General features: G+C 34.5%; 1 protein-coding gene across 1 annotated transcript in view; it reads left to right on the top strand.

Moving 5' to 3' along the window:
- LOC131592279 (mitochondrial inner membrane protease subunit 2-like) overlaps positions 1–19,539 on the top strand; it is a 404,870-nt gene that overhangs the window by 2,975 nt on the left and 382,356 nt on the right. The window contains exons 2-3 of the mRNA XM_058863685.1: positions 6,244–6,381; positions 12,982–13,085. Of these exons, the coding sequence (XP_058719668.1) occupies positions 6,247–6,381; positions 12,982–13,085 (239 nt within the window). The 5' untranslated portion in view covers positions 6,244–6,246. The remainder of the gene's footprint in view (positions 1–6,243; positions 6,382–12,981; positions 13,086–19,539) is intronic.

Raw genomic sequence — 19,539 nt, 5'->3', positions numbered from 1 at the left:
TTATCTATATTTTATATCTATAGTTTATATAAAGTTTATATATAGTATATGTTAATGATCTTTAGTTTCTTTGAAGGAACGTGAATAAACCCAAATATTGTAACTTTTATGTAAGAAGAACTTGTTCTCTGCCAGTTGCCTGTGTGATACTACTTGGAAGATATTTCATTACATCTGAAGCTTTAAGTGCTGGGAAAAAATCTGACTTATGACAGTTACTATTTTTTTTAACTGTAATTCCTTTTCTTGATGATTGTGTGTGAAGTGAATAACTTGTTAGAATTGAGGGATGGCTATTTACTTGCCATCCTGAGCTAGTTTTTAATTTGATTGCTGAGAGTAACTTTGGTCTACAGCTGTATTTTCTCCAATTTTGCTTATATTTGACGAGTGAAATGTTTTGTTTGGAAATACAAGATTGTCCTTTAGGGTAAAATTTGTGTACTTGAAACACAAAATTAATTTGAAATAATAAGCAATATGAATTTCTCTCCAGTTACAACCAGCATGTCAACTAAGCCTTTGTACATGACATAGATCCCAGTGATGTGATGTAGTAATATTATATTGAAAGAAGAATCAGTTCCACATTAAACTGATTTTTTCCCCGCAGTAATAATTCTGTGGCTGATTATGTTGATGATTGTTGTAGTTTAAGCTTTTCAATTTGGTTTGTGAGCTGAAAGTTCTTTATGGTTGATCTGGTTTTGTCTGCTTCTGGGAACTTCTCTGTATGTTACTGCACTGAGAAGATTAGAAAAATGGATTTTTATTGTTGTTTTTCTTTATTGTGTATACTGGAAAAATTCAGTGTATTTTGTAGGGCTGGGAGCTATTACATGGAAATTCTAATTGCTTGAATTCAAGCAGAAGCATAAGGAAATGATACAGAATAGAGCTGAAACTAACAAAACCTGCTGCTTTGTATTTGGAACAAGCAAAACATCTGGGTGTCAGAACAAAATGACTAATTTAGAGGAAAGAAAAAAGAGCAGGGCATACATGTACAGTTGCTGAAACTGCAGGTTAGGTTATGATTTGCTGCTTCAGGAACACAGCAGTTGTTTCCATGACCTGAGATATTTCCAAACTCACAATAGAGGGGTGTTCTTTAATGTCTGTATATTAGAGGATAGAGGGAGAATAATATGATGGAGGAATAGGATGAGTAAAACCTGTGCAGAGTATAAATACATTAATTGAATAGACATGTTACCACAATGGTGGAATAATACCAGGACAGAGTTGGCTTTATTGAAGGATAAATGAGAGCTCCTTCTGGAACTAAGTAGGATTTTTAAATGAAAACTTAAATGCACTGATCTCATTATTTTAACTGAAAACTTATGGACTAGTCTATTTTGATTCTTCTGTGGCATTCATCACCATCATGTGATAAATATATGTGAATTAAATATAAATATATGTGAATTAAATCAGCCTGCTAAAAACTCTGCATACTTGTACCCTTACAGTAATCACTGTAATATAAAAGTTATGGAAATGTATGTCTGAAATGGGAAATGAGAGTTGGGCTGCATGGAAATATTTAGCTCTGGCCTTGTACCATGAAAGATTGTAGAAAAAGAATATGTTAAAAAGATCACACAAATTCTTATACTGAGCAGTATCCTGTTAGTCATGGTTGCTAAGCCAGGGAAAACCTCATCTTCAAGTTAGACCAGTCTTAAAACAAAAGCTTTTGTCCTCAGTTTTATGTTTCATTGGACACAATAAAATTTGGGTTATTCATGTGTTGTGGTATTTTTTGTTATTAAAGTATTTTCAAACCATATATCCTGAATTCTAGTGTGATGCCATTGATTTATAGAAAAATGCATATTTTGATTGACAGAGAAGTTGGTTGTTTCAATGGCTTCTTGAGCTATATATCATATAGCTACTAATTCCTGAACAAGATCAAATAGATCATTTCACACTAATGTAGCAGTCTTCGTGGGGTAGTTGTTTTGCATACAGATTGTGATTCCCTCCCTCCTGTTCCCTCACATGTCTTCTTGCAGAAGCACATCAGGACCCATTCTATTTCCTTTACAGATGACTGCTAATGCCTTGTTTTTACAGCTATTTTTCCTATCATACTTCTGTGGGTAATTTTTAAGTACCTAGGTTTGCAAATATATTGTAACCTGGGGCCTTCTGAATTACTTGATGTTTTTCTGCAGGCTGTTTGATAAACAGTGTCTTCTAATGTGCAGGCAAGTGTAAGAAAAAATAAACATTTTATACATAGAGAGCTATCTAAATAGCATCTCTGCTCCATATGTTGTAGTACCCACGAGAGGCTCATTATAATCCCTGGACCTTTTGTGCACCAAATACTTCAGTCCGGATAATGCTGTGCTCCATCTGCCTTAATCTCTGAGCTGCACAATGTGAAATTCTTAATGCTTTGACCTGCTGTATGCTAGCATTTTTGATCTTGGATTTTTCTTGTCCATGTTTTAATTTCAAACAAGTTTTCAAGGTTGTTGGTTTGAAGTTTATAATTTCTACTGAATTCTTCCGTGTGTTTTTTTTTTCCCTAAACCAGTGTAACTTACAGGTGCTGAAAAGTGTATGCATCTGAAACTCTAAAACATTTTATTCTTTTTTTTTTTTAATTTGGTTTTGTTTCTTCCCCCCTGTTTTTTAAACGTTGTGATTTGTTGATCTTGAATTCAAGGTGTCAGACTGGTCAGAGACCCAGAAACATGTGCTAGGGAAATTATTTTTTTCAGCAAACAATACTTTGCTTGCCTCACTAACATGCATTTAAGCCTGACATCATAAACCAGATGAGGCACTCACTGTATCTCAGAATTTCACTCCAGAAACATGATGATATGAAAATCTACAGATGTTATAGGAATTTCTAAGAGTAGAATATTATCTTCAGGAGTGATGGGTATCTTATGTTTTCTTTACAAAAAAACTCCAACCAAAATTTTTTCTTTTAATTTTAAGGGTCATTTTTGTGTCTACCCTTTACCACCCTAAATTCTCTCTTGTGACTGCAATAAATGCTGATCATTACTCTTTTCCCTTCTTTTCTCCTATGACAATCAAAGTAGAAGAAAAGATAACACTGCACATTTCAATCCAGCATTATTTATCAGTTGATGGATATCCATTCACATGTCCAGTTACTGGTAGAAGGTAATGCTCCAAACTTTTTGCTGCCTCTGTCCAGCTCTTCCTCTGTGGCAGTGCAAGACAACTTGAAGGCCCTCCTATGGAAGGAGTGAGGGGTAACTTCCCATTTACTGGCAGCTGGGTGGTGAAATATATTGTCAACAGTTGCATGGCAACTCTGTGTGTTACTTGTCTGTGCTTTTTTAGAGGTGGAAGCTTATGAAACAGACCCGGCAAAAATGTGTGTGCTGTTAAGTCTGACACTAACATGTAGTAACTTACTTATGTGTTGAAAATATTTCACTATATAAAAGGACTTTAGGTTAAAGATGGATTGTTCTTAAATAATTCTCAAATTGTTTGAATTGCGTGTGTGAATGTTTGCTGTCTTTAGGGAAGAAAGACTTCTGCTGACTGGCTCAGTCTGTGTTATGGGGAAGCTGTCCTTTGCTGTGGGAGGTGGGGAGCCAGGAAAAGTTCAGAATGTAGCACATCAGTATAAATGAAGGATTCATCATTTTGGTGTACAGGGAAGATGAAACCAGTGGTTTGATTAGTTACTGAGAGGTGGAGGAGAAGAGAAAATTCAGGGCAAGTAGAGAAGTCCTCCAGCAAATGAGCTGTTGCTGGTTTTGGTAGCTTTGCAAGTTGATTGCTTGTAGGGGTGCTGCTGGTGCTTTTCCCCTTGTGTTTTTTTATATTGTGCCATGTAATGCTACATGTGTTCAAACCCACAAAAGTACTGCTTTAATTCCCAGTGTTGACCACAGCTGCTTAATACGTCTGGTGTTGCCTTGTCCAAGTGATGTACTGAGAATGAAACATTTTGTCTTAGCAGTTTTAACCTGACTGCTAGATTCTCTGTCACTATTAATTAGCTTGTAGTTCTAGGAAGCATATGGTTGGTCTCCTGTGGATTGTCTGACCAATTACTTCTCTTCAGATTCTAGATTTTTCTGTAGATACTAGCATGGGGCTTCTGCAAGAAGTTTATAACAAGATCTGTCCATGGATTTGTAGAAAGAATGTGATGAATATTCATGTTTCATTATTAATGAAAAAGAGGTTTGACTCGGAGAAATTTTAAGAGAAGTAACGTTGTTTGATTTGTGAATTTTTAATACCTATTCCTAAATCAGCCATATTGTGATGCATGTGTCAGACGATGTTTTCCTGATCAAGTTACCCTAGGGAACATGGTGAATATATTTGTGTATAAGGTCTCAGAATGGTGTTTGGTGGCTGACATTGCTGTTAGTGGAGGAGGTCTGACATGCCAGACCTCATGGCAGAGAAGTACAGTTCCAGCCACAAAACTCAAGATGCAAAGTTCAAAGTAAATAGATTGAGAGAAGGGTATTAAGATGTAGGCAATGTTGTATTCTGAAGATAGACAGAACCCTGATTTTTAGAGATTTTATTTTTATGTGGCATATTTTCCAAAGGTAAAACTCTGCTGATAGAGGCAATAGTCTCTTTTGGTGGATTGATTCTAATAACAAGTTCTTAAATGATAATCTGAGAGTAAATCCTTGTAGCTTTTGTCTTGAGGTGAGGTTTTTGATCTATTTCATAACTATTTCAAATTATTTGTGAAAGCGGTTGATGCAAATTTAAAATGTTTTCATGAAATGTTCAGGAAGAAAGTGACTGAATTATAAGCAGTATGAAAATTTAAACTTATGAGCAAGTTACAGATGATGAAATATTTCCACCTAAAAAAAATAATTAAAACCTTTTGAAGGTGAATGTCAGAAGTAGTAGTCTTAGAAGACAGATCGTGTCATTGCACAGCTATTAATACCTATAAAGAATTCTAGTGAAGAATATGCAGATGGCTTACTTTCTAGAACTGAGTTTTCTAAGTTTTATGGTTTTTGGAATTCAGGTCTTTCTGTGACAGAAATACTACCTTCAGTACTATTTCATCAGAGTGATATAGTTTATATTCTGCATACAAATAGTTCATCACTTCCATGTTTCTGAAAATGTCACAATGAAAAAATAATTATATTGTGAGATTTTAAATACTTTGTAAGAGGATTGAATGAAACTGCATATATTTATGCTTTTAATTCTTTTCATTGAAAAATAACTCTATATTCTTGGATATAAACACAAGCTGATCTACCAAGGATTCATTAGGTGGAAGCAGCAGTTTAAAAGGGAGCAGTCTGAAAGTCACCTTCAGCAGATGAAGGGCAGCATTTCTTATAATGAAACTGCAGTTACGTAAATTAGACTTGAGTCTATGCAGCAGTACCTGGATATTCAGCTTGCTTTTCAGAGGTACAGCTAATACAGTCAAATAGCTGGTGTTTCAGTGCACTTTGTAGGTATTTTCCAAGCACGTTCGGTGGTTCAGGGCTAAATAAATAGGTGGGAGATAGTATAATACATAGAGTTGGAGTGGAATCATTCCATATATCATTACATAGATGCCTTAGCCTGCCAGCATACTTTTAACTTTGTGATGGAGTGGTGAATAAGGAGCCATTGTGTTATGGTGTGTCCCTATGATATATGTGACAATTTGAATAGATTTTATTTTTGCAGTTACCACCAGTGTGGAAATAATGCATTTGTGCATTTTCATTTGTGAAAATATTTAATAAAGAAAAAGTGATGTGTTGCAAATAGCTTTCCTTTGCTTAACCCAATCCAACTTTGGGGGTGAAAAATTAATAAATACCAGTGTATGGAGAGAAAACTATTAGCAATACCTCTTTTTTCCAAAATGCATTATTACATTTTGTCTGGTTTGCATCACTTTGTTTCTTGCTTACCTGCCACATTGAGTAATTTTTATCAAGTACTTCTGCCAGCACAGAATCATAAGAGATGTTCAAATTAGATACAGGGTAAATGGGAAGTATCAAGGTCTGTTCTGTAGAATGGATGTTGAAAATCTGATGAAGATTTCTGGTTTGTTAGTTTAGGGTTTTTTCCCATTCTCATGTGCACACTCTCTTTTTTTTCACTCTGGAAATTGTGAGACTCTAGCAGATAATAGATTTATTTTTAATTATTCCATGTTGAATTGCTACATGTTGATGTTCCTTCAGTTTTTTTTTATAACAACTTTTCTCTTCCCTTCATGTTTTTCAGATTATGGCACAGGCTCAGGGTTTGGGGAAGAAATACATTAAAGCCTTTTTTAAAGGTTTTTTTGTTGCTGTTCCTGTAACGGTGACTTTCCTGGATAGAGTTGCCTGTGTCGCAAGGGTGGAAGGAGCATCAATGCAGGTATTGCTGGAAATATCTTTTGTCTGTCAGGAAATTGAAAGGTGGCTCTTCACTGATAATAACGAGGTGAAAAACATATTTTTCCTCAAATGTTGTTAAATGATGGTCTAGTATGGAATAGTTTAATTTCTACTTTGTTAAATATTTTGTCATGTGAAAGAAAAGATTTTGAAAACAAAACTTCCCAAAATTCTGGGTTAGTGAAAGGAAAATTTATGGAGAAATAATGATAGATTGTTTTGATATCTTCCTAAACATTTAGAAATATTTGGAGCAATATCTTTTGTCTCTTGGGATTGAATTGATGACTCACAAAGAGTCTTTATTAATTTTTAGTGGCTACATTATAGTAACTGTGTGGCAAAACTGTTTCTTGTTCTACTTGTTCTTACTAATGAACATATATGGCACCATTGCAAGGAAGAATACTGAAAGTGGCATGAACCTACTATTATTGCTTATGTTTATGAGGAAGTAGGTATCAGTTCACTGTTTTTACTTTGGCTATATTGAATGTTTATGCAGCATAAGCAAGTAAATATAAATAGAATGTGTAACATTTAGATGATAAATAAATACTCATGGACATTTTGTTTTCACTGTTTATTTGATCTTGAAAAAGCTGTATTTTAATGTAGATAGAAAATTTCCATATTGTTACTTTGCATTTGAAATCATATGCACTGCACATGGGTATGCATCACCACTGATAACTATGATGTATTTTGTTTGAATGTTGCAGCGTTCCAATTAGCAGAGAATAAGGATTTGATTCTTGGAAGTCAAGCTCTCTTTTCTGACTGTCTTGATAAACTCAGAACCTTGAAGGGAGGTTTCACAGAAATCAAGACCAGCTGCTGGAGTTTGAATTATGCAGAATTTACACATAGGCTAAAAAACTTAGGCTTGATCCTGCACTTGGCTGATTTATGTTTAATGTTCTAAAAAGCATGTATTGGGGAGGCGGGGATGGCAAGGTGGCATTGTGCTGTTTGTGGCAGTCTGTAATCTGATGTTTAAACTCTGTCAAGAAACCTCAGCAGGCAGCTCTCACATCAAGAACAGGGATGAAAGTAAAATCATCTTACTCCAGTAATTCTACAATCCAAGGCCAAAAGCTAGGTGTAACGTAAGTTATTTTTGCCCTTTTCACAGATGTTATTCTGAAAATCATTGATGACCAGTGAAAGAGAGGAGAGTCTCAGGGCTTGCAGTTGCAGAGCCAGAAATTTGCACTAAAAAGGAGAGGAAAACTTTGAAAAAAACAGTTTTGTTATCTTTTTACTATCTTCAGACAGGAGAAATCCAAATATATAGCACAGCATCTAGAGAAGTACAAAATCAGCCAGATGAGTACAACTTCCCTCTTTTCCATGTTCCCATTTTTTGCCTCTTTTGCAGGTCTAGAGCCACATGGAGCATTCAAGATGCATATTCATGTTGGATTTTATGGTTTTGGCATTCTGTCTTTGTTTGTTTCTGTTTTTTGGGGTTTCTTTTGTTACTAGTGAATGTGACCTGAGCATTTAAATTTTGGGGAGTTGGTTTTTGTAGCATACCACATTGCCATTCATTGTTTGATATTTTCTGCCTCTGATGTAGTGTTCTGTTTGACATCTATTATTGCTTAATAGTTTTGCTTCAGTAGCTGGAAAGAAATTTCTTAGATTTCCCTCTCCACAAGTCCATTGTGCCCCTCTGGTTAATACCTTGGTTTTATATTTTCTTTGAAGTCAGTCTCAAGTGTTTGAGAGTGCTCTGGTATTGTTTTGGAGTGTTGCTTCTCCACTCACTTGAAGAGCACGTAGTTGACTGTGGCTTATCCATGGAATATTTGAAAAACACTACAGTTATTTGCTTAGATTTATTCAACCTGACAAAGGAAAAGCAATATATATGCGCTGGATTATTAAAATTGAAGCTTTTCCCTTGCTGTATCTGTTAACTAAACATTCCCTCTGTTGATTGAAAAATGGATAGCTTGAAAGCTGACATTTATAATTTTAGTGACACCTCAGTGTCTGTAAAACTCTCTGGTTTTATTCTGAAACAGAACTGAAACAGAGGTTTGTTTTAAACTCCTATGCATATGGCCATTTTTCAAATTGAAAAAAAAATCCTAATGCTTTTAATAAGATACTAATTTCCTTGCCAAGATTTATTAGGCATCTAAGTGAGTCTGACAGGGACACAATTATAAGGAATATAACCCTTCTTTAGGAGTAGCTTGAAGGAGTAATTGGTCATGTTGCAATTCTGTCTGTTAACTGTGTTCCTTGGAGAATGATCTATGTCAAATATATCTGAAAGCCATAGGTGTGAAGAAGACTGAAGTTCTGTCAGTTTGTAGTCAGACTGAGTCCTTCAATCACATACATCCAGTGATAGATTATTGTCTCAATTTGATATCATGGTAAATTTCCCAAGAATTTGTTTGTAATAGACCTCTGAAATGTCTAGCTGGCTTTGTGTACTTATAATTCTGGCTCCTGCTGAGCCTGAAATTAAAAGTTTTGACAAGAAGCAAGAAATAAATTTGTCTGTGTCATGCTTGCTCTCCTACTCTTGTTCTCTCTCCTGTGTGCTCTCTCCCCCTACACTTTCTCCTTCTGTTCTGGACCAGCCTTACTGCTCCTTCATAGTTACTGACGATGGGAACACTTTTTGACACTTTGGCAAGTATATGAATAAAGCTTCTAATGAAAATACAAATTTTCTGACCCATTCAATTAAGACAGACTTCATGCATTCTATTGTCTCAAGCTGATTTTGTATTTTTCAGTGCTTTCAGACACCTGTTGTAATTTCAGTTGTGCTGACTTCAGTTTATATGTGTATTAAGTCTAACCTATAGGGAGTAACAGTGAACTATTGCAGTGTGTACTTTTAATAGTTTCATTACCTTCTCTTTTATTTCCAAATTCACTGGGTTTTTTAATCATCACATAAGGTAGTCTTGTTGCTTAGGATTTTAGATTGATGCACTCATCTAGCATTGTACTAATAGCGGGTTTCTAATGAGTTGTAATCTGTTCACAACATTAAATGTAAGTGACTCAAATAAGTGGTAATAAGATTTCTTAATTGCCTGTTGTGGATTTTTTTTGTGTGTGACTTCTTGTAATGCAGGCTGTATACTTTTAAATGTTTGTTGTCATATGGACATCTTGACATTGATTTATATTATTTTTTAATTGAGTTTAATTGCTTGTCTGGTATTATGAACCCTTCATACATAAAGATGTGGAAAAGGAACCCCTCATGCATATATAAATTTGTAAATTCATTAAATCAAATGGACTGTTTTCAAGTGGGATAGAAGATGACAGCATGACATGCAGCTTTATATGCAAGTTCTATTGCAAATAGTTCAATACCAAGGATTATAGGAAGTGGCCTGAGCAGCGAACTCTGATGAAGCACTCGTGTTTCTGCAGCAAACATTATTGAATGTTCTATTCCATTATGCATATTAGCAGTTGTGATTATTCTGTGGCAGTTTCTCCTAACTTTATTATTAGGATTACTGTACCTAAGCCTGTAAGCTCATGTGAATATTCTTTGTGTTCCCCAAGCTACAAGCAAATAAGTTGTGACCTTCACTAGCAGCATAACAACTATCAAGTTAATCATTATTTATAGCAAAAGGGCATGTTTTTACCCTCCTACTTACAGAACCTCATGTCCTATGAGGCTTCATCATATGGCTGGGGATCTCAATTTGCATGCTTTTAGCATTAGATTAGTTAGTAATTGGAAAGAGTAATGTTTTGTAGCTTCTGCACCACAGCTTAAATTAAGACCTGCGTGCCTCATTTATAGCAGGCTTTTATGCCAAAAACTTGAGCAAAGAAGTTATAATGCTTCAGACTAGAAGGAAAAAGCCTCTGTGTCATTCTGTTTCTTATGGAAAGCCCCTGTGATGCTATTTGTTGACTCCCTTTGCACAAGCTGTATTTTGATTTTCCTAGACCTGAAACCTTACTACTAGTTAAAATATCACGAGGAATAAGTTGTATTGTTTCTGTACTTGTTTGTTGTGCAGTCTCAATTTGTGTTACTTACAATAGACAAAGGCTTGCTGAAGGATTTAGCCTTTGATTTTTTTAATAGACAATAGAGATTATTGATGTAAATGAATAGTTGTCTCCTGGTTTTCCTTCATTTTCTTCTAACAAAATAGTATTATTGTCTGCACATTTGTCAGATTTTTTTTGTGAGAGAGAAGAAAATAAGCCTACATCATTGTATTTTTCTCAAACACAATTCTAACATATAAAATTAGTTGGATATCTACTCTGTATGTCAAAATAAGGTCAGGTATTGCTAAAAATGTATTTAGAGTGCTTTAAGTTAAAAAAGCTTATGCAATACCTAAATGTATTTAAATTCTAAGGTTTTTCCTTTGTTTAAATGCAGCAAAAAATAGGAGTCAGTAGGGATAATGCAACTTGGGCAATACTGTAACTACCTGATGTATTTCTCTGTAAGATATAGTTAATGTAAGTTTATTAGATATAAGAAGTGTGTGAACACTCATGTAGATACTTTTGGAGTATCTGTGAGATACATTATATTTTGGAACAGTGGTTTTAAGATTTCTATTTGTTTCATCCTTCTCTTTTGGCCTTTTAAGGCAGATACATTTTAGTACTAAGGAGTTTACCTTGTGAGAATATGTCATATGTATGATCCCTGCTTCGTAAGATTGGCCTCTGCCTTATACTTAGTAGTGTGGTAAGCTTTTGCCCCTATGTACCTGCATTTGGCAAAGTGAGTATGACTGAATTGTTTGTGAATTTGTATGTAAGTCACTTTTACATAAATATTTGATCCTTTGGTGGAAAATTCTGTAAAGGTGATAAATAATTCTGTAAATCCTGATTAAAAACTAATAATAAAATAACTGCTAATAAGCTCCGGGTTTTTATTTATCTGGTTCTTGCAGTGCATTGAGTCTAGTAAATAAAACAACAAGTATTAATATATTTTTAGCTTAGACCATATCTCTGTGGATGTTAAAGTGATCTGTTTTGATCCCCTGATTTACTTAACTAGAACTTTTTCTGTAGCCCAAAATGTAACTAGCCTTGTTTGCTCTTTAACTAAACATATATCATATCCCTCCCCCTCTCCCTACCATGTTTATTCTTTTGACTTATCATATTGCTTACTGTTCATGTGAATTATACCTACTGAGGACCCTACCACATGATTTCCTCTTGCATCTTGAAAAACTAACTTTTCACAAATTCCACTTGAAGTATATCTTTGTCAACCAATCAATCTGTTTAGCAATGATGAAGAAACTGTAGTAAAGAGAAATAAGCACTTCTAAATTGCTTTTGAAGTTAAAAATAAATCCTAAATAACCATTTTATTTGAGAGGAAAGTTTACTGAATAAAAATAGAATGAAATTTAACACTGTAATTACTAGGGTTGAGAAGAGTTAATTTCACTCCCTTGTTGGTTTGCTCATCGAAGGTACCATCGGTTTGGACAGGGGAGTATCAGCAGTGAAAGTCCAGTGGTTTATGCGATGGTTACAGTTATAGTGTAACTGCCTCTTCTACTACAACAACAACAGCAACAAAACCAAATTTTTTAGCTAATATTACAGTTGTCATACAAAGGAGGGGTAGCCTAATTTCAGCACTATGTGCTTTATTGCATGTATCACTGAACTCTAGAATCAACATTAGCGGTTGTTTTTTAGCCAATTTGGGAGATACTGTAATTGTATTTGAAGACTCTGAAAAAGCTTTCTGAAAAATAAACTATTAGAAAACTTCAGTCTGAAATACTCTTAAATAATTTATGTCTAGTAAAAGGAGTCTCTGTTTTAAATTAAGCCATGCAAACATAAATAAAGGCAGTACTGTGATGGGTTTCTTCCTTCCTCTGCCCTTTCTCAAGAGTTAACTCAGAGCCAGCATTGGTCAGGTACTCTGGTTTTGTATCACATCACACAAAATAATTTTGGGGGATTTTATGTACCTCCTAATCATGCATTAATTACTTGGTTATTTTGATTCATGCCTTTTTGTGTCCTCTTATGGAAGGCCCATATTTATTGCCAGTGTCAGTATGTGCTGTAGGTAGAGGGCTTGTTTTTCCCCTTTGCAAAGGATGCTGAGATTAGTAGTGCTACCAGTACATATTTCATTTTTAGTGCATTATGCTTTTCTAAATAGTAAGATGCCTGCAAAAAGCTTCTTTGCTTGCTTGTTTGTTTTTTTTTCCTGGGCATTAGTGTATTTGGTTCAGCTTTGGTTTTAATATTAAATGATAAGCAGTAAGAGCAATCCTTTCTTTTCATCAGGTTTGCCATAAGTATGTATCCTATATAATCTGTTTTGCACGCAGTAGTGCATTGAAAGATGTGAACTAGAGTTTGTCATAAATCAATGATATTTAACATGCCATTTAATAAAGAGATGTATTTCCTGTTATACAACAGATTTTTGGCCTTTTACAGTAAGTGGGTATGTTTTTACCAATTTTAATGGATTTCACCTGTTGATGGAAAGAATTAGGTGGAAGATTGATAAAGGAAATGTAGATATAAATGAAGATCTGTTTTTCTTCCCTTCTCTCAGCCTTCTTTGAATCCTGGGGGAAGACAACCATCTGATGTAGTACTCTTAAACCACTGGAGCATTAGAAATTACGATGTACAGCGCGGGGACATTGTGTCACTGGTGTAAGTAATTTTGCATACATTTCAATACATGCTTATGTAGATGTCGAACCATCAGTGTTTCATCTACAATAATATAGATATATACATGAGTAAAGAACATAACATTTTTAATAATGCATTATTGTTCTTACTATTGTCTGTTTTTGAAACTCAATGATCAAAGAATGTATTGCCAAGTTTTTGCCTGAAAGGAGTGCAGTGCAAGATATCATGTGATACAGCGTGCATGTGTACCAAAACTGCCAAGAACAAAGAGTTGTAAGATAGAAAATAGACAAAATATTATGTGGCTTAAGAGAGTATAGTTTTAAGTTGCTTGGCTATGTACTTATGAGAAATATTTTTCTTATCAACTAATACTGTATGTTTTTCTTCCTGGTGAAGTATGTCTACTGAATAAAATTTTAGATAAGATCACAAGAATTCAACCACCTCCGTAAAGGACAAATGGAGAAAAATATATAATTTTACATTTAAAATTGGGAGGTCTATGTATCAAGCCAAAAGGTGGCAGTGTTTTGCTGTTGAAAATATTCAGGACTAACAGAGGACAGAAACTCCATTTCGGCCTTAGTATAATATAGAAATAGAATGTCAAAGTGCTCATAACTGACACAGGGATATAATACATCCTCATATTATATGCTTGGAGAGTTTAAGCTTAAGGTTTTAGTTTTGTAAGTGAAATGCACAATATGTAGATTGTAACAGAAATGTCTTTGGAAGCCATATTATCTGCCTGCCTTTTTCTCATATATCTTTTCTAATTGTCCCATTTTTTTGCCTACCTCTTCACTCTAGTGGTAATTTGTAAGGCAATTTTCACTACCAGCTCTTAAAACCAACTCTCTCATGTATTCTTCTTTTGATAGACACTTAAAATTTGCACTATGATCTGTCTCATTTTCTGCCATGTAAAATTTTCTGTAAATAGTCTAGCTACAAATATGAATTTGTTCATGTTTGCTACAGGTAATATTGCAAAAGAACTCCAATTTCAGGTCACTTAATGATTGCTGTAAAATGTAATTCCTCCTGTGTGTACATCCCTCTGCCTAAGTCATGCTCTGGTGATTGTTTAAAAGAGTCAGTATAATTGATTGGTAATTAATAGACTGAACAGAAAATGAACATGTTGTCTGATCAGAAAACAAAATTAATGGTTTAATTCTTATTACACTCCTTGAACGTTTCTGATTCTGTCTGAGCCATCTGCATTGGTTATTTTCACTTTGCTGTATGTTTGAGCATGATAGCTAGTAGTTTAGATGCTGTGGGGATTTTTGTATGTTTGGAAACTTTTCCCTAATCTTGGTGGAGTTTATGTACACTCACATAGAAGAAGTTGTATTTATGTACTGTACGGAAGCTTTTCTTAGTCTTTAGGAAGTCCACTGAATAATCAGATCAAAGTATTCCAAAAGCACTTTAAGATCAATACAAAGGAAGTTGAACAATGTAAAAATAATTTATTGGATAGTTGTAATTTAAAATATCCTTCAATGTTTACCTTTATCAGTAACAGCTTTTAAGTACCTCATGATACAGATTTGTTATAACCAGTTTTGGCCTGTTGCCTTATTGTATTAAATTTTTAATTGTGTGGTAAAGTCAGCAGGATATCATATCTGGATGTGATTTTATACTTGTCAGCTTTTGAGACTTAATTTTGCTACACAATGCTTTTACTGTGTAAACGGGTTAATAATTTTATCTTTTTGATTGTTTACCTATGATTTCTATAACTCACATATGTGCATGAATTTTACTTGCTGGTCTTCAGAGTCTGATTTAGGGAAAGCATGAACGGGGAAGGCCAATCTCCCATCAGGTGCTCCTTTACTGTTCCTCTCAGAAATTCAGTTGAGAAAGTGTTGGTGTGACTGAGATAGGCAAATGGATTTGTAAACCTTTTTTTTGTATCCTTGTTGGCTGCTTTACATTTGACCACTGTCTCCTCTTTGCCACGTTGTAACGGAAGATGATTTAGATCTTGTGGATGGGTCTTTGGAGACTCTTGTCTTTGGGTCTCTTGTTTGCAGAACAAGAGGTGAAATAAAATATTCCTTCATGGCAGCATGACCAGGGCCATTCAAACTCATCTCAAACTTCAGCTCCAAGTTTTGGCTGTTGACCCTCTATTTACAGTGGACTTTGCTAGCTGGGATCTCGACGATCCATTTAGGATTTGTGTTAGAAACAGCAGCCATCCAGAATGACATGGTATCTCTGATGGTATGAAGAAAGCAAAGAGGTGTGTTAATCTTGGTGCTCCTGGATGCCCCAGAGGAGAATCAGTGAGCCTGTCATCATGATTCTGATACTGCTTGCAGATCCAAAAGTTTTTCCTCTGTTGTTCAATCTAGTTCTTGATAAACATATATATATATATATATATTTATTTATTTTATGGCTTGATTGCAAATGAACACCATGTACTTGGGTACTTGGTGGTGTTTATACCTAGTAAAGGTACTGAATGAAGACTGCATGTGTCTCTGTCATCTTGGTCTCTCTATGTGATGTAGATGAACCACTCATCTCAACCACAGCTGTCAAATTAGCCACTGTATACACACGTGCATTTACTTTGTTTTAGACAAAATATTTAGAATGACATTAGTCTTTAAAAATACTAAATTAGAGTCAGGTAAAACCAACGGAGATAATAAGTTGGTAGCAAAAACTTATTTCTTTAATTGCAGTTTAGCGTTTTACAAATAGTTATATCTTACCTCAGCCTTTAGAATATTTTTTTCCTTGTAGCTTGAGCTCATTTTTATTGATACCAGAATTAGGAGAGCTCAATGATACATGCTGTAACTTTTGAACTCACAATTTTAAGTTGATTTAGATCTAAGCAAAATGTTATCACTCTTAACTTGATCACTTGCTTGAGTACTTAATTTAGGTGCTGCTATATTACTGTGACTTAATACATTGAAAATCAAAACAGGAGTAATTTTTAAATAAATGAAGTAATTTCTGTTATTCTGTGTTCCAGAATACTACCTTTCCATCTCTTAAATGGATTAAATTTTTTAAAAAAAGTGTTATATTTTTAGTTTTGGAAATGCATTTATTTGTCTTCAAAGAGAAAAAAATATTCATGTAGCACATGAGGTCATCTTTGAAAGAGGGATACATGTTTTTGCCAGGCAGACCTTGATTTTTCAATAACTATTGTGTTGAAACACGCATCTATTTTGTAAGAGCTTAGCTGAGGTAGATCTCAACAGCTGTGTAGAACTTAATCAGATATTGCAGAGTGAGTTATAAGATACGTAGTGTTCTCTCAGCTGGTTTTACTCTGCAAAGTTGGAGTGCCAGCAGCATTGTAGCTGGAGCCGTATGCATCACAGTGGGGGTCATACAGCTCATGCGGTTCCCTGGGAATTCGTGCTGAAACTGTACTTCCCAGTACTTATAGAGATAGTGCTTTTCTACTGCAGATTAAGGGATATTGTTACCAAATTTACCTGTATGTAATTTGTTTTTTACTGTGTACAAATGCAGGCATTGTTATAAAAAGATGTTGCCAAAGAGTAGTTTCTAGGTCTAAAATTCATTCTGGTTGCTTTTATGGAAAACCTCCTGTCCTGATTGTACAATCATGCTGTCTTTTTATTCTGAAATTCCTGTCTAATGTAAAAAAAAAAGTTGGTGCTTAGATTTTCAAATGATGAAAAGTTAAGGTTGTAAGTATTCACAGACACTAATTTTAACCTTGAGGTCAAAAATTAGAGGTTAATTTAAAGATTGTGCTATGACTGTAATAGAGAGAACACCTTCTCCAATGTTTGGCTGAGTGCAGGAACCTACTTGCTGGATAGGTTGCCAGGTGTCCCTACATTGCTAATTTAGAATGTGTTCTTATGTGTCAAATAAAAATAGCTATGCTAAATTAATCTGAGGGGAATAAAAAGAGAACCATACTGTTTGTTCTGTACATTCTGAATGGTAATATGCTTTTAAAAGTACAAACTATGACAGTTAAATGGGTAGTATGTTTAAAAACATATTTTTAAAGGTCAGCTATAAAAATAAGGAAATAAATGTTGTATATTTTGTCAGTTTCTTTTGAGTTCTCATATAAGAGCATAACTGCTTTAAATACAAACCCAACTTTCTACATAGAAAATTCCTTGATATTAAGAAAAACCCCAAATCATACTTGTCTCCTATCCTTACTATCCTTAAGAGGGACATTAAGTGGCTTCTGTCACTGCTTCCTCTGACTGTAAGATTATACTCAGACTTTCAGTAAACTCCTTTATTTTGGGTAAACTGCTAAGCATTTATGTGAGCTTGATCTTTGAAAAATCCAGTGCAGATCATCATTCTGGAGGAAGAATCAAAGTACTGCATTTGAGGTTGTTTCTGCAGCTGTGTCCCTCAGTGGCATCTGTTCAGAAATGAGAACTAGAAAAGATAATTATGATGATGATTTTATGTGATGGTTCAACAAGTTGCAGCCTATACACACAAATCTGAATAATGCAATTTTTAAAGGAATGTAGTCTTGTTTAGTTGATGAAAACAAAAGAGTTCTCAAATGGTGCCAGCTGAATATATGCTCTTCATAGAAGACCACTAATTGGAATTTCATTATTGAGACTAGCTTAGTAAAATAAATATCAGTAAGAACATACTTACTAAAGGAACTCCCTTGAATTTGAATTAGTTGTAATTATGAAAAGATTTTCTACTACATTCTGATAGATATAACATGAATGGCTATGTAATGGTACTTGAATTATGTTTAAGAAAGCTTCTTTTTGACTAAAATACTGGACAGCCTTTTACAAATACCTCTGCTTGGCCTTCTTAAGTCTTCCAATTTCTGTTCTATTTTTGTTTGTACTTAGGTCTCTGTACCAAGTCATCTGTCTTCTGGCAGGTAGGACACTACAAAGGAGGTTGTGCTGACACAGAAGCTAAATAATCACTTTAGTTTCTGTGCCTCAGTGACCTCGGAAAATCTTTTCCTATTCTGTTCTTTTAGCTGGAAAAAAAACCCCAAAAAACAAAAAAACTATCATGTATTTTCCTGATAAAAATCAAATATATAGTTCTACTTTATTATCTGTGTTCCAATCTATTCTTAAGTGTGTGTATCATACTATATATAAGTGTGTTAATACTGTTGGTGGCAAAAAGCCCTGCATCTTCTATTTATAAAGTAAAATAGTTTTTCTAAGGAAACTTTTCAGATACTGTACATTATCCTTGGTTTTATTATAAAGTTCTCAGGAGGGATTTAATAGCCAGTTATTGCATTACTGAAATTATTAGTGGAAATTGAGTAGTTGTGGAGGAAAGAAGTTGTTGCAGTTAAAGTTATTGTTGTTACATTTAAAGTCTATGGATTTGACTAGGAAGTTGACAAGATGTGATTGCAAGAATCACTGCTGGAAAGAGTCTGTCTAGACTCTTTAGGCCAAAAAGTCACATAAATGAATGTTATAGCTTACAGATTGTTTAGTGGTTAAATTGCGAGTTGGAGATTTAAAAATAATTATTCTTAAAAAGGTAATGATGGGGAAGTCAGATAGCCTTTGCTGTTTGTGAAAGAGGTGTTGATTGATTGATTGATAAGACTGCTGTGGTGTTGTAAGTGGTGCTGTGAGAACTTCATATTCTGGTTGATTTTAATTTTATTTGCCCTGCTATTGAATTAAGTCCTTGTTGTTGAATTGAGAAGCAAATTAGTAATTTTTGATGCTACTGAATTGGTACTGTTCATACTGATAAGTATATTCACTTATCTGTATTTACACCGGAATAACTGTGAGTTATAGTAATGTTGCAACTCAGCTAGATTAGGATGTAAATAATAAAAATGAGTTAATTTGAAGTTACACAAAAATACATGTATGTCTGATTCTTTGGAAAGAGAGAGATGTGAGAAAAACTGGTTATGTTGTAATCTTCAAATTGTAGGATGATCAAGTGTTAGCAGCTGATCGATACGTAAGGAGGCCCTCTGTTCTGCTGTTGGAGGAGTGTTAACAGTAATTTTCAATCTCAAAATTAACTGATTTATTAATTCAATTTAATTATTTTTACTTCACCTTTTAGTGATCAGGCAAATGAAGAAGAGGAAGAAGCCCATTTTACCAAATGGCATAATTTTTACCTTTTCAAAAGAAATTAAAAAATTATGGAACAGAATAGAATAGTTTTTATACTCTAGTAGATGATGGGCAGTCACAGTATGTTGGAGGTCCTGGGTCTAAGTGGACAGCTGCTTGGACTGTTGCAAAAGTTGCAGTGGTGATTTGGTTGGCTGGAAAGCTGTCTCTGATCCTGTAACTCTGCCTTACAGTAGGATGGCTGACTGCCCTGTGAAGGTCATGTTGAGCAAAAGGAGCTTGAAACCTGCCATGGTTTAGAAAAATGTCGCTTTTACCTTTTGAAATAGTTATAATTTATATGCTAGGAATATGCTTTG

This window comes from Poecile atricapillus, chromosome W (assembly GCF_030490865.1).
Source record: "Poecile atricapillus isolate bPoeAtr1 chromosome W, bPoeAtr1.hap1, whole genome shotgun sequence".
Classification (NCBI taxonomy): Eukaryota; Metazoa; Chordata; class Aves; order Passeriformes; family Paridae; genus Poecile; species Poecile atricapillus.
The sequence above is the reverse complement of the archived record's forward strand: the minus strand, read 5'-3'. Positions and strand labels throughout refer to the sequence as shown.